General features: G+C 41.6%; 1 protein-coding gene across 4 annotated transcripts in view; it reads right to left on the bottom strand.

Moving 5' to 3' along the window:
- Nucleotides 1–23,038, bottom strand: part of FAM222B (family with sequence similarity 222 member B) — a 100,464-nt gene that overhangs the window by 5,322 nt on the left and 72,104 nt on the right. For all 4 annotated transcript variants that reach the window (XM_004449907.3, XM_004449908.3, XM_023585589.2 and 1 more), the window contains one exon: nt 5,713–5,834. In XM_004449907.3, coding sequence (XP_004449964.1) covers nt 5,713–5,794 — 82 coding nt within the window. In that variant the 5' untranslated portion in view covers nt 5,795–5,834. The remainder of the gene's footprint in view (nt 1–5,712; nt 5,835–23,038) is intronic.

Below are 23,038 nucleotides of genomic sequence, written 5' to 3'. Positions count from 1 at the left end.
CCCTCCTCTGTGTAAAATGTAAACAATGTAAGTCAAACAGAGCCTTTCCTCACTTGCTTCCCCATTAACCCTATATGACTTTCCCCTCTCTACTCCCTGGGTAGAGCTCCCTTCTACTTTCTGAACAGGATGCTGCTAGATTCATGCATTACTCAATAAAGCTGTGAGATCTAAATTGCATGGAAAGTTTTTCTTTTATCATCTTATGTAAAAAGGGTACCCAGAGTGTCTACTCTTTAACTGCAATGACTAGTGAGGCATCAGCTTTCCCTTTTTGTCCTGACAGCTGGGGCTCCATGCCCATTGGATGGGCACCAGAGAAGAGTAGACAGGATGCTTCTTTTTCAGGAGCAGAGGAATAAGCTGCCAACATCCTTCCCCATCCCCATGTCACAAGTTCACTTTTGTTTATAGCTTAGTCTATGCCTGACTGGATGAAGATCAAAAGGCTTTATTTATTTGCTGTGGCAGATGACAATAATGACAGGGCAGCAGGGAAGGAATGGAGAAGAAAGGATTCAGAGAATCTTTAAGTCCTGAGAGCCAAAATAGTCTGTATTCGGCCCATGTCAGCTGTTACTTTCCAAAATGAAAAAGGAAAATCCTGCTTCCTTTGGAGACTGTGGAAATATCCACTCAATGTGCCTCATTAATGTTAACAGTTTCTTTGTTCCCATCTCCTGTTGCCTCCCATCAGGGGGTTCCAGCGGATGTCATGCTTCCAGTCATAAAGGAAAAGATTCTGAGAACAAGAGCTCCTTAAGGATGCCAGGTTCCGGCAAAGGGTCTTTGCTCTGTTCCCTTCCCCTGAGCACACACTGAAGGTGCTTAATAAATGCTTGCTGAATGAATAAGTACACAGACTGTCCAAAGCAGAAAGAAAATGGCTTGGCTAGGCGCCTAGCTCAGCTGGTAGACTCACTACCTACTTCCCTTACAGAAGACAGACAGGATAGCGAAAGGACCGGTCTGACTGAATGCTGCTAGGCTTGTGGCCCCAGCTGGCCGTGGCCCAAAGGAGACCCCATTCAAAGTTATTTCGTCGGGCATCAACTGAAACAGAAGTAGGCCAGTGAGTGTGCTAGAAGGAAAAGGTCAAAACTACCTTCATTTACTGACACTGCTCTTTAGCTGGCAGTAACTGCTTAGAAACTGCTACTCCTGGAAGTAAGAAAAGGAAGCTCGAGCTCAAAAAGGTAGAGGGGAGCAAATGTAGCTCAAGTGGTTGAGCACCTGCTTCTCATGTAAGAGGTCCTGGGTTCAATTCCCGGACCTCCTAAAAAAAAAAAAAAAAAAAAAAGGCAGACCTGAACAAAAAGGACACAGAAAAGAAAAGGTCTGTGCTTTCAGATACTGGCATGAGGTCTTGCACTTAGTAGGAACTCCAGCATATTTAAGGCTCTGCTTTCCTTACTGAGTACAGAATAGATGCTCCATAAATATATGCAATGGTTGTGAAATGACTGATTTGGGGAAGGTCTTCAAAGAATGAACATGATGGTGACAAGTGATGGCAGGAAGGAGGGGGAGGCAGAGAGGTCCAGAAATCTTCTCTTATCCAATAGGTAGTATTAGCTGGGGATCAGAATCATAGCTCTAAAAGCAGGCTTTGAATTCTGCTTGGTTTCTATAAGCCACTGACCCTCAATGGGCTTCAGTCTCCATTAAGTGGGAGCTATTTTTTTATCTTGCTTATATTCTCGTGGACAAGAAAATACAAAGTCTGAGATCACCAAGAGATAGTCTCTAAATCAGGGGTTTTCTTAACCTTTTTTGTTCCAAGGACCTCTTTGCCAGGGAGTTGAAAATGATGGACCCCTTAGTAAGTCCACACTATCCTGTGTATTAATTTAACAAGTATATCATACACGCATCAACATGTAATGTATTTTTGAATTTCAATTCAAGTTCACAGACCCCTGGTTAAGAACTCCTGCTCTAAACCCAGGGCACCATAATTCCATTAAAAGCTGCTCTACTCCGCCACTGTACTTATGTGTCTGATTGGTCAAAATCATGTGATGTTCCTAAGCACAGTGCCCCATCCAGAGCAGACACGTGGTAAACACCTGGTAAGTGCTTTTAGGATAGGTAGCACCTGACTGAATAAATGGAACTCAGCTGAGTAATGGAGTCAGCAGTTGCTGGGTTTTAGTTCAAATAGGAAATTAAGGTCTGCTATTGAGTTTTGCTCTACCCCACCCCCATGTTAATGGGTTTCTCTCCTAGAAGGTCGAGTAAGAGAGTGGTATAGTATCTTGTTGAGGGAAGAAAAAAAAAGAGAGTTCTTTTGTTCAAAGATAGTGCCAACTCCAAGGTTGTTTTGTTTTTCTTTCCCTAGCACAGGTAAGAGGGTAGGTAACTGCGTCATTCAAGGGTATGGTCCCCAGGCATAAGCTAACAGCTATCAGTCACAGGACAGGATTTCAGTCACATAACAGGGTTTCATTTTCTTTTGTTCTTGTACATTTGGGGAGGAGGGAGAGAGAAGAATGAGGGCAAGTTTAAAAACACCATTAGGTTCTCTCCCCTGCAAAGGGTTGGTCTTTTAAGGATAGCAACAAGAGAGTTGGAGGGATTCAAATACATGGTTCCCCAAATGGACAGGTGAACATAAAACCAGGGAAGATGGGTATCTTGATTCTTGAATCCAGGTTTGGGGACTGTGGTTGGCAGAGGGTATTTTGGGGCTGCTTTGGGGAGAAGGGAGTGGAGACCCAAAGTCAGCACCAAGATAAAGCTGCCAATGTGCCTTTCCTCTCAAATGGTCTTCCCCTTGATGTCACATATCTGGGTGAAGCTGTCAGAGTATGTTAAGGAACCTAAAATAATGAAACTGAGTTTCTCTTAGTCACTTTATCTTATGCCTCCAAGTATATTCCCTCTTCAGTTGTGTCCCTAGAAGCCCAGAACTGGGCACAATGAAGTTATGCTGATTCGGTGGTCAGGGAGCACATACAACTTTATCACTCAATCATCACTTATGAAGAGAAAGGTTGGGAAGTAAGACAGTCCCATCAATCTGCCCCATGGGATCGTAGGCCCCTCTTAATTGAAAGCAGAGTGGGCATCACCATCACAGAATCCTCAGGACTGGGGAATGAATGATGGACTAGAGTAGAGTTACTGTTATTCTTCCATAGACTAATTGTGATTCTAGCAATGGAAAAACTTTTGTCATTGATGTGGAGGCAGTGGCCAACTGGAGTTTCTGGGGAAAGGGAAAGGGAAACACAGGTGTAATGGGGGCAATTTCGGGACTTGGGAATCATTCCTGAATGACGTTGCAATGACAGATACCGGCCATTGTATACCTTGTCATAATTTACAAAATTGTGCGGGACAGAGTGTTAAACTACAACGTAAACTATAACCCATAATCCATGCTTAGTGGCAGTGCTCCAAAATGTGTTCATCAATTGTATCAAATGTACTACACTAATGAAGGATGGTGTTAAGGTGGGAAAGTGTGGGAAGGGTATGGAGTGGGGCATATGGGAATCCCTATATTTTTTATGTAACATTTATGTAATCCAAGTATCTTTAAAAAAAATTAAAAAGTATATTAAAAAAAAATAAAGAAAGGCTAGGGAGAAAGCTGGGGCAGCAGAAACCTCTCCTACTATGGCAGGCAGCTGTGGGAGGAAGACTGTTACTTTCAGTTTTGTCATTATGCAGAGTTGGCTTCATCAGTCAAAGTTCAGAACTAGCCAAGCTCTGAATCTTACTTTCCCTTAAAGAAAGGATGTCAAGGGCTAGACCTTTTTTTTTTTAAAGGCATTGGGGCCGGGGATTGAAACCAGGACCTCATATGTGGGAAGCTGGTATTCAACCGCTGAGCCACATTGGCTCTGGAATTGGTGTTTTCGTTTGTTTGCGGATTGTTTTTTGTTTTTAGGAGGCACCAGGAATGGAAACTGGGATCTTCCATGTGGGAAGCACCCCTTGAGCCACACCTGCTTCCCACCAGACCATTTCCCCCACCATCCCCTGCTAGACCATTTTTAACTTCTGAAGATGACCTCATAGAGCAGGAGTAGGCAAGCCAAGACCTGTGGGCCAAATCCAGCCACTGTGTGTTTTACTGTTTTGTTGTTTTTGCTGCAGTGTTGTTTTTTTTTTTAAAGAGCAGCTGTAGGTTTACAGAAAGATCACACAGAAGGTACAGAGTTTCCATATACCCATTTCCACAGTTTTCCCTATTACTAATATTTTACATTAGTGTGGTACATTTGTCCACTGTGTTTTAGTAAATAGTTTTATTGGAACACAGCCATGCTTATTCATCTATTTATTGCCTATGGCTGCTTTCACACTATAATGGCAGAGCTGAGTGAATGCAATAGAGAGACCGTATGGCCTGCAAAACCAAAAATATTTATTATCTAGCCCTTTACAGAAAAAGCTTGCCAACCTCTGTCATAGGTAAGTGCTGAAACACCCTTTCCTATTAAAGGGTAAGCCTAGATGTCTCAAGGATGGCCCTTCTTTGCTCTGAAAGGAAGGTCTAGTCCCAAATTCTGGGCTATTTTTTTTTTACACTTAAGATACTGTACATGGTGGTGGACTTGGCCCAGTGGTTAGGGTATCCCTCTACCACATGGGGGGTCTGCGGTTCAAACCCCGGGCCTCCTTGACCCGTGTGGAGCTGACCCATGCGCAGTGCTGATGCGTGCAAGGAGTGCCCTGCCACGCGTTCCCACGAAGGGGAGCCCCACGCACAAGGAATGCGCCCCGTAGGGAGAGCCGCCCAGCGCGAAAGAAAGTGCAGCCTGCCCAGGAATGGTGCCGCACACATGGAGAGTTGACACAAGATGACGCAACAAAAAAAGAAACACAGATTCCCGTGCCGCTGACAACGACAGAAAAGGACAAAGAAGACGCAGCAAACAGACAAAAAGAACAGACAACCAGGGTGGGGGCGGGGAGGGGAGAGAAATAAATAAATAAATCTTAAAGAAAAAAAAAGACACTGTACATGATTATGAACCAGGAATGGAATCTTTCCCTTGTACAGTATATAGTGTAGAGTTAGGAGGTAGGAATCTGGGAAAATAAGAGGTGTAAAGCCCCAATTCCAACCAGTCTAAGACAGGACTCTAAAAGACAGTTCTCCAAGGCTCAGCCTTGCAAGAAATTTTTTAGCAGAGTCAAGCCCAGAGAGACTCTGAGAAAACTAGCTCCCAAATCCTTCTGGAAGTAAAAAGTCCTTTACTTGCTTGATCTGAGGTCACACTGGCTCAGAAAGCAGAGAGCAAAGCCAAAAAGAACTGTCAGTTTTCATAGCAGAGTGTACTCAGTTCAAAATAACAGCACAGTGTAAATAGTCTGTTTCAGAGATACAATAAGTAATCCGGACTGATTCTTCATTCAATTCCTCATGAGGGCTCAAACTAAGATACTTCTTTTAAAGGGTGATATATATGGCCCTGTAAAGCTCCTTATAACTTTGTTCCTCAATAGAAAGCTACCAGCAACAATTAGAATTAAGATGAGAGAACGAGTATAGCTCAGTGGATGAGCTGGTTACCATTAAGGAATTCTAGAATTTAAAAGCTAGAAAAGCGATACACACTGCAGTGTTTCTTGCTGTCTCTGTTGAAGAATACTATAGAAGTACAAAAGTTTAAGGTCATTTTGTACTCAAAAACGTCCCTAGGTGCAGGGACTAAACAAGGGATCACATTCTTCCCTGGAACCCAGATTACTTACATTTCTGAAGTCCAGTGTTCATCTGCGTGTGAGAAAGAAGCTGAAAGGACAGGTCACCTGGCCCTGGTAGACAGGCTAGCATGGCAGACTGGCATCAACACAACATGAGGCAGTCACTCACACTGTAATGAACAGAAAGACAAGGTCATGGAACTTAAGGCAACTCAAATAATATATTAGGGACATCAGATATGAGCAATGGAAGCCCAGGTTTAGATAAATAAGCAATTTAATTTGCAGCATGTTGGCTAAAAATATATCTTTATCTGTAGCAATAATTTAATCCCAATCATTACTTTGGCTAAAATGATATTTTAGCCAGCACAGATGTGTGAGTAGGGGGGAATAAAAATGTGAATGTATCTATCCATACAAATAACTTGAAAACACAGGTGCATCTGTAAGATCATTTATGCTCACAAACTATAGATGCACTCATTTGGCATTTGCATTTCCTGTAGAATGCCTCTCCCTACTGCTTTTGGATAGATGTACAGGGCTGCTAGATAAAATGCATGCTGGTTCTCATTTGTGCCTCAGCTAAGGCAGAAGAAGAAAGGCCAGGGAACATTCAAACTGAGGTGAATGAAAAGATGATTTTCCTCTGAAAATAGAATAGTTTTCCTTAAGAGAGCTGGCCCTTACAAGCCTGGCTCAATTCATTCACAGATCTGGTTGGGGTGGGAGCAGTCAGATGTTTCCAGAGGCAGTACAGAATATGACTTGCAATGGTATCTGAAGTCTGAGTTCAGTAATCTGAACTCACTTCTTAAAAAAGGAGCAAAGCATCCTAAGAGGCATATTAACCACTGTTAAAGCAAATTCTATCTGGGAGGTTCTGGGGATTCACTTTTCCTACAGCCTATCACATAATTAGACTTCCTAGTCCCCAAAAAGAAAAAAAAAAAAAGCAGCACTGGTCCCAGAGTAAACGAAGGAGGTGGTAGGCTGATAGCAACCATCTCTGGGTAGGTGACCCTGACATTACTGTCAAGATGACATAGGTTTTATCAGTAATGTCTACAATAAGATAAACACAGGCCCAGCAAACAGATATTGATGTGGCCTTCTGTAGGGAAGGAATCCCAATCAGCAACGCAAGCTCCTTGTGTACCAAGGACCAAGCTCTTCTCAAATAATTATAACGTGGTAAATACATGAACTCCCTTTCCCAGAAATTATGGTGGCATATTAAGGCTTCAGATCATGACAAAAGACCACAGATTGTCTTTATTTCCCCGAGAGCGACCTCTCAGGTATGTAAAACTCTGTCATGAGTATCAGAGAGCTCCAGCTTGCAAGGCCAGATAGCTGAAAGGATACTTTGTAAAAGATGTTGCTCAAACTATGTCTAAGAGGGCAACTGCAGAAAGAAATGAAGACTGAATGCCTCAATGAGAAGAGAACTGACCAAGAGTCTGCCACAGATTTGTTTTTTTTTTTTTTTAGGTTTCTGATGGGTGGGATAATAGAATGAACAATGAGCCAAATGCAGTGCTTAAAGAAATAAGTCTTCTGTTATGGTCAAATTACTGAGGCACTGCTTACAATCCTTTCTTTTCTGCATGCTTATCTTGATTTAACAACCTCTCCGCTATGGGACTAATATACCGAGAGCAAACTCCAGGGAAAGAAAGGAAACTAATACTGGAGCCTAATATTGTGGAATGGGCTGTAGGAGGGGCTTCAGAGATGTTTTCTTAATTAGGCCTCACAAGCTTTTTCAGCAATAGGTAATAACTTCACTTATCATCTCTAGGCTGGATTACCACCATAGCCTTCTAAATGATCTCTCTGTTCCATCCTTCCCCATCACCCAGCCCACATCGCAACAGCCAGAGTAATTAATTTTTTTAAATCTGGAAGTCATATCAGCTCAAACATCTCCAAGGACTTCCTATCTCATTTAATACTAAAATATAAAATCCTTCCATGGCCCACAAGGTCCTCATCTTCTACCCTCCCTCCCCCCAACCTGGCTGACTCTACGTTCAGTCAAAGTGATCCCCTTGCAGAACTTCATAGGAGCCAGGCACACTCTTACCTACTTACTCCTATGTACCAACCCCTCTTGCCTCAGATGTCTGCCTGTCTTTCTTGAGCCCTCACTTCATGCAGACCTCTGCTCAAATGTCACTTCCTAAGGAGATGGCTTCTTTGACTTCTATAAGATAGCACCCCTATTATCACTTTTGGCGAGCATCATTACCAACCTAGTTTATGTCTGTCACCCCCCCACCCACTAGGACATAAACTTCCTGAGGACACACAGTTCATTTCATCCACTGCTGTATCTAGAATAGTGTCGAACACTCAGTAGACTCTCCACAAATAAATGGATAAATGCCAATCTATTAATTATTTGAAGTTTGTCAAATTTTCTATTTAACAATGACAAGGTCAGGACTGAAACCCAAGTTTCACATGATCCAAAGCCTGTGCTCACTCTAAGTCCAGGTTGTGTCACAGTTTTAATTTTGAACAGCATATTCAATACTTTCCAAGGTTTCTAAGGTGGTGATGATTTGATGGCAATTTATTTATACATATTTAATAGGAGAGAGTGCAATGATTCTCCCTAACTAGCTTTCTGCAGGGGAAGATAAAGAAGAGTGTTAACGCAAGGGCAGTTAGGACAGAGACAATATTATAAAAGAACACTAAATAAGACAGATCTTTCTCAGGCTCTTCAGGATGACTCAGTCACAAGCAGTAGACTTTCCAAAGGACTACATTTCATGGTTTCTTTTTAAAAAACTTTTTATTTTGAAATACTCTCAAACTTACAGGACAGTTACAAAAATAATACAAACCCAAAACAGAGAACTCCAAAATATTCCTATCGCCCCTTACCATATTTACACAGATGCACCAATTTTAACATTTTGCCACATTTGCCATATGAGTCTATCCCCCATCCATCCTTCTACGAATCCATTTCTGAACAGGTGAGTATAGGTTTAAAAGACCATGCTCCTTGAACACTTAACACTGCTGTGTATGCTTCTTAAGAACAGGATAGTCACGTAAGTAACCATATGTGACAGTTTGAGATTATGTTTGTGAATCCCAAAAAGAGAAATACTATGTTTATAAACTGATCTATCCCTCTGGGTGTGAAATCCTTTGATTGTATTGGTCAGCAGTGGCCTCTGACTAAGTTTACGTAATAAAATCAATTTAGGGCTTCTGATTGGGTTATGTCAGTAAGTCAACTCACATTGAGTCCCCGCCCCCTGGGTAGGCTGATATAAACAGACACTCACTCAAAAAGAGTCATGGAAGAGAGAGAGCCTGTCATTTTTGATCCTGGGACTCTGGGGAGAGATGAGCCATTCGCCTGATAGTTTGCAGCTGGCCTCGGGAACAGAGCTGAGACTGATATAGAAAGCCTGGCAATACACAAGCCCTGTACCAGGAGACAAAGGAAGGCCTGAGAGACAAGCCCTTTGCTAGCCTACAGCTGAGAGAGAGGAAGCCCAGAGGGGAAGGCTGAATCCTTGCTGAGATCAGCAGCATCTTGCTTCAACATGTGGGAAACAACTGGTGAGAAAGCAACTTTGAGTTCAACTCTTTTTTTTTTTTAAAGATGTAGACTCTCCAGCTATATATATATATATTTTAAAGATTTATTATTTATTTATTTCTCTCCCCTTCCCCGTCCCAGTTGTCTGCTTTCTGTGTCCATTCGCTGTGTGTTCTTCTGTGTCCGCTTGTATTCTTGTCAGCGGCACCGGGAATCTGTGTCTCTTTTTGTTGCATCATCTCACTGCATCAGCTCTTCATGTGTGCGGCACCACTCCTGGGCAGGCTGCACTTTTTTCATGCTGGGTAGCTCTCCTTATGGGGCACACTCCTTGTGCGTGGGGCTCCCCTACGCAGGGAATATCCCTGTGTGGCACAGCACTCCTTGTGCGCATCAGCACTGCATGTGGACCAGCTCATCACATGGGTCAGGAGGCCCTGGGTTTGAACCCTGGACCTCCCATGTGGTAGGTGGATGCTCTATCTGTTGAGCCAAATCTGCCTCTGGAGTTCGACTCTTTAGGGCAGGGGTTCTTAACCAGGGATCTGTGAGCATGAATTGAAATTAAAAACAAAAACAAAAGCATTATTCTTGGGAAGGAAATATGGCTCAAACCACTGAGCTCCTGCCTACCACATGGGAGGTCCCGGGTTCCATTCCTGATGACTCCTGGAGAAGAGGAGCAAGATAGTGAGCTGGTACAACAGGCTGGTGCCGAGAGCTGACACAAGATGATGTAACAAGAAAACACAAAGAGGAAACACAATGAGAGACACAACAAAGCAGGGAGTGGAAGTGGCTCAAGTGATTGAGTGCCTCCTTCCCACATGGAAGGTCCCAGGTTTGGTTTCTGGTGCCTCCTAAAGAGAAGATGAGTAGACACAACGAATGGACACAGAGAGTCCACAGCAAGCAACCAGGGGTGGGAGGATGGGAAGAAATAAATGAAATACATCTAAAAAAAAAATTCTTGTGGAGACGTGTTGGTGCGGGTATGATATATTTATTAAATAATATACAGTGTAGTGTGGACTTAGTAAGGGGACTGTGGTTTTCACCTGTCTGGCAAAAGGGTCTATGGAACAAAAAAGGTTAAGAACCCCTGCTTTAGGGCCTTATAACTGTAAGCTTTTACCCCAAATAAATGCCCTTTATAAAAGCCAACAGATTTTTGGTACTTTGCATTAGCACCCCTTTTGGAAGACTAATATACCTCCTAAAGTGCAGTTATCAAGTTTTAGAAATTTAGCACTGATATAACAAATGCTCAGTCTATATTCCAATTTTTTTTTCAGTTTTTTTAGTTTTATTTTATATACAAAGAACTAGCATAGTTTAGTCAGGTAGATGTCCTGGACAGTCCATTCAAGGAAGATTAGTCCAACTTGATGAAGCCTATATCCTTCATGTACTGACGGAAACACTGGCGGCACATATTGAGACTGTATTTTTGCATCAGACTGTGTTGGTTTGAGCAGATGTGGCAAGAGTGGGAACCCTGGCCGAATTTTCACATGTGGCTCCAGTAGAGCTGCTGGTGACCCATCTTACTCTCAGGGTGCAACAAGGGTAAAGGGCCCAATTTTTTTTTTTTTTTTTGAGGCTTTTGTCCTCCTTTGCCAAGACCCCATCAAGGATCATGTATTGCATTTAATTGTCATTGTCTCTTTAATTGCTCTCTTTTTTTTAAAGCGAGGGAACACATATTAATATAATATAAACTCAACCATCTCAGTCAATCCCAAGCATACCATTTAGTGAGTATACTCATATTTACACTGTGGCGGTACCTTCACCACCTTCTATTACTAAAACTTCCTCATCTCCCTAAATAGTAACCTGACATCTTTTATGCATTAACTCCCTAATGCCCCTGCAACCCAGACCCTGGCAACCTGTACTCTAATTTCTGTCTCCATGAGCTTGCATAGTCTCAGATACTTTCTCTGTAGTTAAATTTAACTTCCTAAAATCTGTAACAATCTCATTTGCTTTGAGGCCAACTTACCTTCAAGAGTATTATACTATACCCTTATACCCCCTCCTATTTTTATGTACTGTCATAAATTACATGTTATACATTATGATCTTAAACCACTGATTTTGATTACATTTTTTTACATTTGCCTTTTAGATCCTATAGGAAGTAAAAAGTGGAATTACAAACCAAAATACAATAGTACTGGCATTTATATTTATCCCTATCATTATTACCCTTACGTGATATCTTTATTTCTTCATGCGGCTTCGATCTATTTTCTACTGTCCTTTCTTTTCAGCCTGCAGAACTCTCTTTAGCATCTCTTACTGGGCCAGTCTGGTGGCAACAAACTCCCTCAGCTTTTGTTTATCCAGGAAAGTCTTAATCTTCCTCTCATCTTTTTAAAAATTTATTTTGTTGCTCCCATTATGTTTTCTCTGCTAAACTAAACAACATCAATCTCTTCAAATGATCATCAAATAAAATACTGATTCTCTCATTATCTTGACCATCCTTCTCTGATAATCTGAAAGCATACTGGTCAGAACTGAACGCAATATTAATAAAAATATTGGGAAAAGCAAAAAAAAAAAAAAAAAAAAAAAGAGCCCTAGCAGTGATCTTTGACAGCTGACTGCCCAAATTTCCTTACTGGGTTAATGATGAGTAAATAATCTTACTGGGTTATTATCCAAGACCATGGTAGCCTAATAAGAACCCTTATTGGGCTTTCCAAAATTAGATCCTTCGAGCTGACTCAAACCAGTGACCTAAGGATGACTACTGTCACTGTCAGATAACTACAGTCCTCTGCTCTACCAACTGAGCTATCAAAGGGTTTCTTAACTGAGTCTTATCAGTATATATCTTAAAATAGTCTGTCATAATGGTTTTCACTTTGATTATATTCAAGTTTATGTCTCAAAAAGGAACAAAAGACTCGAGGTATAGTAGATTCCTATGAGTCTGCATCCTGGTCAACTGGTTATTTTCACTTTTTTTTTTTTATGGGACCGGAGGCCGGGGATTAAACCTGGGAGCTCATATGTGGGAAGCCAGTGCTTCCCTGGCTTCCCTGAGCCACACTGGCTTCCCTGAGCTAGTTTTTTCATTTGTTTTGCTTGTTGTCTGTTTTTTCTGAGGCACCCGGAACTGAACCCAGACCTCCCATGTGGGAAGCAGGCACTCAACAGCTTGAATCACATCCACTCCCATTTTCACTTTTTATAAAAATCACCATTCTAGTGAGTGTGAAGTGGTATCTCATTGTAGTTTTAATTTGCATTTCTCTAATGACTAATGACATTGAGCGTCTTTTCATATTCAAATCCTAGGCCTATTTTTTTTTAATCAGGTTGTCTTTTTGTTGTTGAACTGTAGGAGTTCTTTCTATATTGTTAGCATTAAACCCTAATGAGATATATTGTGTATTAAGTCAGCCAAAGGGGTGCTGATGCAAAATACCAGAAATTGGTTGGTTTTCATAAAGGGTATTTATTTGGGGTAGGAGCTTACAGATACCAGGCCATAAAGCATAAGTTACTTCCCTCACCAAAGTCTATTTTCACGTGTTGGAGCAAGATGCTTGCTGACATCTGCGAGGGTTCAGGCTTCCTGGGTTCCTCCTTTCCAGGGTCTTGCTTCTATTTGGTTTCAGGGTTCTTCTCTTCCTGGGTCTTCAAATTAAGGCTTCAGCATCAAACTCCAACATCAAAAACCCTCAACTCTGTTCTTTGCCATGCCTTTTATCTGTGAGTCCCCACCTGCCAAGGGGAGGGAACCCAACACCCTGATTATAACTCAATCATGCCCAGATACAGATCAGATTACAAACATAATCCAATATCTATTTTTGGAATTCATAACCATATCAAACTGCTATTTATGGTTTCTAAATATTTTCTCCCATTCGGTAGGTTGTCTTTTTACTTTCTTGATAATGTTTTTTTCCCCTTTCCCTCCCTCTCCCCTTACCCTGCTGTTTTTGCTGTGTCCATTCGCTGTGTGATCTTCTGTATCTATTTTTTTCTGTCTTCTCTTCTCATTTTTCTCCTCTAGGATTCACCAGGATTCGATCCTGGGGGCCTCTGATGTGGAAAGAAGTTCCCTGTCACCTGCGCCACCTCAGTTCCTGGTTTCTGCTGCGTTTCACCTCGACTCTCCCCTTCGTCTCTCTTTTGTTTCATCATCACCTTGCTGTGTGACTCATTTGCACCAGCACTGGCTCACCACACAGGCACTTGCATGGGCACTCAGCTCAACAGCAGGCACCTGCACGGGCACTCAGCTCAACAGCAAGCACCTGTATGGGCACTCAGCTCACCACGTGGGCACTGGCTCGCTGCGCAGGCACACTTTCTCTTCTTTTCACCAGGAGGCCCCAGGGATTGAACCCAGGTTTTCTCCTCCCATATAGTAGGTGGAAGCCCTATCACTTGAGCCACATCTACTTCCCTTGATAATGTCTTTTAATACAAAAAGTCTTTAATTTTCATGAAGTCCCACTGATCTTTTTTTTTTTCCTTTCTTTTTTTGGCTCCCTCATCTGTTTGCTCGTTTTTGCTCATTGCCTGTTTTTGTTTTTTTTCTTTAGGAGGGACTGGGACTAATGTGGGAGGTAAGTGCTCTACTTGAGCCACATCTGCTTCCCTGATCTACTTTTTCTTCTGTTGCTTTGCTAGGGCATGGGAGATAGAGAATGCATACTGATTGTGGCAAGGTCACAAAGCTTGTGATGAAGATAAGAAGGAAACAACTTCCCTCCACAAACCATTCTAGAATGCAGGGATGTACAGTACAAAGAACTCTGGAGACCTAGCAGCTGAGCACTTCATACTGCCCACATATTATGATTACCATCTGGCTTTTTCTAAAACATAAATTCCAATATAGGGAAGTGAACTTGGCTCAATGGATAGAGTGTCCACCTACCACATGGGAGGTCCAGGGTTCAAACTCAGGGCCTCCTGACTCATGTGGTAAGCTGGCCTATGCACAGTGCTGATGTGTGCAAGGAGTGCCATGCCGTGCAGGGGTGTCCCCACACGCAAGGAGTGTGCCCTGTAAGGAGAGCAGCCCAGCACAAAAAAAGTGAAGCCTGCCCAGGAGTGGCACCGCACGTAGGGGAGCCCCACACGCAAGGAGTGCACCCCGTAAGGAGAGCAGCCCAGCACAAAAAAAGTGAAGCCTGCCCAGGAGTGGCACCGCACACACAGAGCTGATGCAACAAGATGACGCCAACAAAAAGAGAGATTACCGGTGCCGCTGTCAAGAACACAAGCGGACACAGAAGAACACACAGCGAATGGACACAGAGAGCAGACAACTGGGGGAGGTGGGGGAGAAGGGGAGAGAAATAAATAATAAATAAATAAATCTTTAAATTCCAATATAATTTTGTAGCTGATATTTCCAGAAATACAATTGGGTCCAGAAATCAACACTAGCACTACCTTCTAAAAAGGACTCAAAATTCAACTCCTGACTTTTGAACAGAATCAAGTAGTACCATGAACCTCTGGTCAAGTGAGCTGGAGACATCAAAGGAAGACAAAAAGATCTCCTTGCCAGAGCCTCTATGTGAGCTCTCAGCTAATTTTCCTACTAACAGTTGGTATCCTAGGAGATTTGCTACCTAAGTGGGGGGCCTACTGTTATCACAGTGAGCATAGAACTAAACTGTTCAAACTGTAGTGGAACATCTGCATTTCCTAGACTACCTCTAATTAAGGAACAAACTCTCGTCCCCTCTGGGAAAATTCAGAAGTACTTCACTTCCGTCAGAGGCTTTAGAATTGTGATATCATACTCTACTTTCCTGGGTAGCATCTGATAAAGGATCATCTCTGTCTCTGTGCTGGTAGGAAAACCTTGGCTGTGTTGGCTGTATTTGTACTGCTTGTCCCTAATTATGCTTAAGACAAATAAGGGAAGAATAAAGAGGAAGAAGATGACTTTTCTTCATATTATTTTTGGTGGGGAAAAGGAGCGAGAGAGAAGGTAAAGTACTGGCAAAGGAATCTTTACTTTTGGAAAAAGATTTTAATAAAAAAAAAGACCATTAATTCAGTGATCTAGAGAGCTCACTTTCTAACAGTTTTACCACAATCAATCTAGTGCCTTCCAGTATTTCTTCGTTAGTTCTCTCTCCTGCTCTCCTTTACCTGCATCAACACCCCTTCAAATAGAAAAAACAACTATACACCTCCCTAAAAAAACCCAAGTTGACTAGCCCAGATTCTGAATCATGCTGTGCTTCAAAATTTAAATCTGCCATTTATGGACTTTAATTAAAAAGTGAGGGAAGTGGACATGGCTTGAGCAGTTGGGTGCCTGCCTACAACAGGAGGTCTCAGGTTCGGGTTCTGGTGCCTCCTAAAGATGACAAGCAAATCGGCGAGCTGATGCAATGGGCTGGCACAGCAAGCTGATGCAACGAAGAGACACCACGAGGAAACACAATGAGAGACACAAGTCCATAAGTTACATTAATTATATTTTTCTCTTGCATCACCATATTCTTACCACTTTGTAAAAATAACATATATTTGTTCTAGTTCTGTGGGAAGCTGCCTCTGGCACTAGTATTGTATCGGCCATCTTGTTACCGAACGCCATCTTAGATACTAACCCAGTTAAGTTTCTATTCCCCCATCCTCACTGAAGTAAGTTAAATTTCTATTTCTCCTTACGCCACTCCCCCGGGCTCCGATTGGGCACTCCCTAAAGCACACGAAAGTTTTTCCGCGGACGTTGCCAAACAACCATCTGCGCATGTGTGTGGCGCGAAAACCGAAAATCTAGTTACCCAATCACTTACCGACACATGCGCTGTCCTCAGTACGTACTACCTCCTTCATTCCTGGCTATAAATACCCCTGATTGACCCTCAATAAACGAGACTTGATCAGAATCCTGTCTTGTCTCCATTCTTTGTGTCTCTTGTCCCCTTTTCATTCCCACTCCCTCCCTCAGGTCTCGGTCCGACAGACCCGCGGGTCGGGTCATAGTTCATAGAAGAGTATTCTTGTATTTGTACTATTAACTACCTTCCTCATCCACCACTGGGTTCACTGTGTTATTCAGTCCCTAGGTTATTCTCTTTCTTTCAATTGATATTTACATCCCTAGACTACCCTTTTAGCCACAATCATATTTATAAAGCAGCAGTATTCATTATACTAACTAGCCATTTCCTATGTGGTGATTTTTAATCTTCAAAGCCCAAATCCTACAAGTCCACGAAATCTGCAAGGTGAAGGAAAAGCACTGATTTCATAACCCAGATGGGGAAACTGCGGCAATAAAGCTAAACCATCTAAAAAAGGAAATCTGTAGGAAAGATAAAGTTGGGTGCAATTTTAAGTTTCAGGGTGTCTAGAAAATTCTTTAATAGGATCTAACTGAGCCCAAAACAAGTCAGACTATGAACAGGCTCTCATTCTGATAAAAATGGGGAAAGACTTCCCCAGTGCAGTTTGTGTTATCGTATAGAATGTGGCCACAACATGGAAAAAAATTTTTTAAGAATTTAGCAGGCTGTTAAAAAAACTTTGGTAAGCATGTGTTTGAAGAACAGTATGCTCATTCCTGTCTTCTGCTCTCTCCCTTGGCTGTATGAAGTAAAATAGGGGTCAGATCTCTGTAGCAGGGGTTCTTAACCTTTTCTGTTCCACGGACTCATTTGCTAGTCAGGTGAAAACCACAGACAACCCCTCACTAAGTCCATACTATACTGTGTGTTATGTAATAAATATACCACACCTGCACCAATACATCCCCTCAAGAATAACAGTGTTGGTTTTTTAAAAAATTTATATTCAAGCTCACAGAGTCCTTGTTAAGAACCTCTGCTCTCGTGATTCCTTGGCCTCAGAGTCACTTCACCAGAAAGCAGGCCTTAGGAAGCAGTTGTGGCTCAACTGATAGAGTGTCCGCCTATGGAGGGTCCAGGGTTCAATCCTCAGGGCCTCCTGACCCATGTGGAGCTGGCCCACGCGCATGCTGCTGTGTGCAAGGAGGGCCATGCCATGCAGGGGTGTCCCCCGTGTAGGGGTGCCCCACACACAAGGAGTGCGCCCTGCAAGGAGAGCCACCCTGCGTGAAAAAAGCACAGCCCGCTCAGGAATGGGGCCACACACACACACAGAGATGACGGAGCGATGACGCAGCAAGATGATGCAAAAAAAAAAAAGCGACACAGTTTCCTGGCGCCGCACGACAAGAATGCAAGGGGACCCAGAACACACAGTGAATGAATGGCCGGAGCAGACAAGAGGGAAGGGGAGAGAAATACATAAAATAAATCTTAACAACAACAACAAAAAAAACAAGACTTGAAGATCCTCCTTGTAACTTAATTAAAAAAAAAAAGAAAGAAAGAAAGTAGGCCCTCCATCCCAGCCAAGTCTGACTTTCAAGTTTGATGGGTGACAGTGATTTAGGAGACTTAAGGTCACTTAAAAAGCATTCTCTATTCTAGGTACACAACTCATAAAGTGTTACTCTGCAACAAGTCTAGACGAAAGCTTTGGTATTTGTGGATATCTGTGTTTCTTGACCCTGGTGTATCGTCATACTTTGCTGATGTATTGTTACTTAGGAATCCTCCTCTTCTGAATCCAAAGTGCCTCATCAAAGTTCACTGCTGGGTTTAGAAATGTCAAAGAAACAGAAGGCATCCAAGTTGGAAAAAAAGAAAGTAAAACTCTTACAATTAGGAGATAACATGATCCTATATTTAGAAATCCCAAAATATCTACAACAAAGTCAGTAGAGCTAATAAATGAGTTCAGCAAAGTGACAGGATACAAAAGCAATACATAAAAATCAGTACTGTTTCTATACACTAGTAATCAGCAAGTGAAGAGAAAATCAAGAAAAAAATTCCATTTACAATAGCAACAAGAAGACTCAAATACCTAGGAATTAATTTAACCAAGAACTTAAAGGATCTGTGTTCAGAAAGCTATGAAATACTGCTAAAAGAAATCAGATAAGTCCTAAACAAATTGAAGGACATTCCATGTTCATGGATTGGAAGACTAAACATCATGAAGATGTCCATTTTACCCAAAATGATTTATGGATTCAGTACAATACCAATCAAAATTTCAACAGCCTACTTTCCAGAAACAGAAAAGCCAATTACAAAACTTATTTGGCCTTTTGGCCAGAACCACCATCTTGCAGTAATTCGCCAAAATGATGAACACAAAGGGAAAGTGGAGAGGAACCCGCTGTTTTCTAGTCCTTTTAGAAAACATGGAATTATTCCTTTGGCCACATATACGAGAATCTAAAAGAAAGGTGGAATCAGAGACATAAAGGGAATGGGCACTGTTCAAAAAGGGATGCCCCACAAATGTTACCAGGGCAAAACCAGAAGAGTCTACAGTGTTACCGAAAATGCTGTTGGTATTGTGGCAAACGAACAGGTTAAAGGCAAAATACTTGCCAAGAGAATTAATGTACTTATTGAGCATATTAAGCACTTTAAGAGCTGAGATAACTTCCTAAAACATGTGAAGGAAAATGATCAGAAAAAGAAAGAAGCCAAAGAGCAAGGTCCCTGGGTCCAACTGAAGCGCCAGCTTGCTCCACCCAGAGCAGCACACTGTGTGAAGCCAGTGGAAAAGAGCCTGAGCTACTGGAACCTATTCCCTATGAATTCATGGCATAAGAGGTGTAAAAAATAAATAAATATAAATGAAAGAAAAGAGAAGAAAAGAGGGAAGGAGGGAGGGAGGGAGGAAGGAAGGAACTTGTGGATTGCAAAAAAATAATAATTTTTAAAAAATATTAGAAAGGAAAGAGATCCCAAATAGCCAAAAACATCCTAAAAAAGAAAAGTCAGAGGATTCATGCTTCCTGACCTTGAAGTGTATTACATATATATATATATATATATATTTTTTTTAAGATTTATTTATTTATTTCTCTCCCCTTCCCCCCCACCCTGGTTGTCTGTTCTGTGTCTATTTGCTGCGTCTTCTTTGTCCGCTTCTGTAGTCAGCGGCATGGGAATCTGTGTTTCTTTTTGCTGCGTCATCTTGTCGTGTCATTTCTCTGTGTGGGTGGCACCATTCCTGGGCAGGCTGCACTTCCTTTTGCACTAGGCAGCTCTCCTTACGAGGCGCACTCCTTGCGTGTGGGGCTCCTCTACGTGGGGGATACCCCTGCGTGGCAGGGCACTCCTTGCGCGCATCAGTACTGCGCATGGGCCAGCTCCACATGGGTCAAGGAGGCCCGGGGTTTGAACCGCAGACCTCCCATGTGGTAGACGGACGCCCTAACCACTGGGCCAAGTTCGCCGCCCTGAAGTGTATTATAAAACTGCAGAGGGAAACGGATGTGGCTCAATCGACTGGGCTCCCGTCTAAAATATGGGAGGCCCTGGGTTCGCGTCCCAGGGCCTCCTTGTGAAGGCAAGCTGGCCTGTGCCCACGGAGAGCTGATAGCCTGTGGAGAGCTGGCGCAGCAAGATGATGCAACAAAGGGAGACAAGGAGACACAGAAGAACATGTAGCAAATGAACACAGGGAACAGACAGCAAACAAACGGTGGTGGGGGGGATAAATAAATAAAATAAATCTTAAAAAAAAAAATAAAACTGCAGCGGTGAAAAACAGTGTGGTATTGGCATAAAGATAAGACACATTGATCAATGGAATCAAATTTCAAATTGAGAGTTCAGAAATAGACCCTGACCTCTATGGTTAACTGATTTTTGATAAGCCTACCAAGTCTACTTTTCTTCCTTCTTTTTCTGGTCATTTTCCTTCACATGTTTTAGGAAACTATCTTGGCTCTTAGAGTGCTTACTATGCTCAATATGTACATTAATTCTCTTGGTAATACCAGTACTAGGTATATACCCAGAAGAACTGAAAGCAGTCACACGAACAGACATCTGTACACCAATATTCATAGTGATATTAGTCACAATTGCCAAAAGATGGAAACCCAAGTGTCCATCAACTGACAAATGGGTAAACTGTAGTATATACAAGTGATGGAATATTATTCAGCTGTAAGAAGAAATGAAGTCGTGAAGCATATGACAACATAGATGAACCTGGAGAACATTATGGTGAGTGAAGCAAGCAAGTAAGATATGGTATAGTTAGTAATAATACTTTGAGGATGCTCTTTCATACTATGTTACAAATGTTTCACAACAATGCAAAGTATTGGTGGTGGGTGAGGGATGGGAGCCCTGTATGATGTTATGCATATTTGTTTTGTAAGTTTACAACTTTTACTATATACTTATTATTTATGTATTCATGTATAAACGACATACTTCAATAAATTTTTTCAAATAAAATTTATTTTGCACAGTGAAATGAAATGCACAGTGAAATGAAAAACAAAACAAAGCAAAAAGCAAAACATAGAGCTGCGCAACACAAAGAGTGAACCTTAATGTAAGCTATGGATCAGTTAATAGTACCATTATAATTATAGTTTCATCAATTGTAATGAAGATACCACACTAATCAAAATGTTAATAATTGGGAAAACTGTGGGGGGGGGGTGTAGCAGTTTGATATGGTTATGAATTCCAAAAATAGATACTGGTTATGTTTGCAATCTGGTCTGTACCTGGGCTTGACTGAGTTATGATTAGGACTTTGATTGAGCCACATCATTATGGCACTGAGTCCCCACCCTTTGGTGAAGATTTCTTCACAGATTAAAGACGTGGTAAAGGACATAGTTGGGGTTTTTGATGTTGGAGTTTCGGTGTTGGAGTTTGATGCTGGAGCTGGAAGTAAGCTCATAGAGGAAACAGAAGCCAGCAAGAGAGGAACTCTGAGCCCAGGAAGAAGCAAGCCCTGGGAAGAGAGGAACCCTGAACCCAGAGAGAAGCAAGACCCTGGAAGGGAGGAACACACGAAGCCTGAACCCTCGCATACATTGGCAGCCATCTTGCTCCAACATGTAAAAATAGACTTTGGTGAGGGAAGTAACTTAATCTTATGCTTATGGCCTGGTATCTGTAAGCTCCTACCCCAAAAAAATACCCTTTATGAAAACCAACCTATTTCTGGTATTTTGTATCAGTGCTTAGGATACTGGTGCCTGACACATAGTAAACATCATATAAATTTTCTAATCTGAAACACAGATAAAATTTTTTCCTCTTTGCTTTTTGCTATTGTTGTTTTTGCTTGCTGTCTGGTTTTTTTTTTCTTTAGGAGGCACGGGGAAATGAACCCAGGACCTCCTATGTGGGAGGTGGGCACTCAACTGCTTGAGCCACATTAGCTCCCCAACGTCACTTTATTTTGCAAACAGAACCAAACCACCACCTTATCTTTTATATTCTTTAAAGTTTGTAAACATTTACAAACATTATCTCATTTGGAATTTAAAATAATCTTTTAATCTAGATGGAGCAAGTATCATTACATTCCTATAGATTAGGAAACTCAGGCTCAGAAAGATTAATTTGTCCAGATATTCAGCTGGGATAGTGGAACTAGTATTGGAATCTCTGTCTTAACCCCTACATGTTGCTCATGACCTTAGACAAGCAAGTATTTGCCAATTTGCAGGCTGTGACTGGCTTTAAAAAAAATGCTTATTGCTTTATGAGTTTCTGTTTTAATTATCTATATTTCCATATATTTATGTGTGTGTGTTTATTGGAATGGAATCCTTATTGTGGTCCACAGACAAAAATATTTGAAAAACACTGCTGTACCATTCCAAAGCTGCCTCTTAAGTCAATATTTATTAATTACAAATCATATCCCTTTTATTACATTATTTTATGTAACAAAACTATACAATTCTAAGTTATGGTTTTATTTTATTTTTATTTATTTACTAGAACAGTTGTATGTTTATTAAAAAAAACATGCAGAAAGTACAGGGTTCCCATATAACACCCCCACCCCCACCCCACATATATATACAGTTTGTCTTTAAGTGTGAATACTGACTTTCCTATGGATTTGGGGAATCACCTGCCCAGATCAGCACTTTGCACTATATCTCTATTATACTTTGGCTAGCCTAACATTTTGAACCAGTTCTTAGTGAAAATCTTCTCAGGAGAAATATAAGCCAGAAACTTAGGTAAGAATACACTGGGAAAGTGACTGTAAAACACAACTTAATAGACATAGAGAAGCATTAAACTCTAGTAGTAAAACTTTTTTTCAAGGGAAAGCTGTATCATTCACAAAGAGGAAACTGTATCAGAGAATAATACAAATAATGACAAAACAAACACCTCTCTCATTCTTAAACACTTCTGGCACAGAAAACTCTCCCCTTCCTACCCTTATCTTTTTTCCTGAATGCACTGGGCACCTGTGCCATGCCTGCTGTCGAAAACTGAGATTCATAGAGCCCACCAAGATCTCTGGAAGGTAGCATCCTCCTACCCCCGAAATTGTTTTACATTTTCTAAGGAAAAGAAGTCCATGCTTTTCCTGGGCCATGCATCCACTACATATGCATTTGGAGTGTTACCTTTTTAGAACTGGTTCTCTGTGCACAATGCCTTGAGCTTATGTCTTACAGTTCTAGTGAAGAGATTAAAAATCTATGAAGTTCAGTGTAGGTATGGAAAGAGGTTTTACTTATAGTTAACATATTGTGCTTAATGTGGGGAGAGTCTGCTGCCATCCAGGGCTAGTTTGCCAGTAGGTAGATTTCAAGGTATTAAGGCAAGGCATGATTAATATATTAATATGTTCTGTTCCATTTAGGTCCTTCCTTCTCTTCCTCCAGCCTGAAAGTACAGGACAATAAGGAACCCTGATATGTAATAACTTTGGTGAAATTCAAAGATCTGCCTTTGC

The sequence above is a fragment of the Dasypus novemcinctus genome, chromosome 21, assembly GCF_030445035.2.
Source record: "Dasypus novemcinctus isolate mDasNov1 chromosome 21, mDasNov1.1.hap2, whole genome shotgun sequence".
NCBI classification, from domain to species: domain Eukaryota; kingdom Metazoa; phylum Chordata; class Mammalia; order Cingulata; family Dasypodidae; genus Dasypus; species Dasypus novemcinctus.
This window is presented reverse-complemented; position numbering and strand designations above follow the sequence as displayed.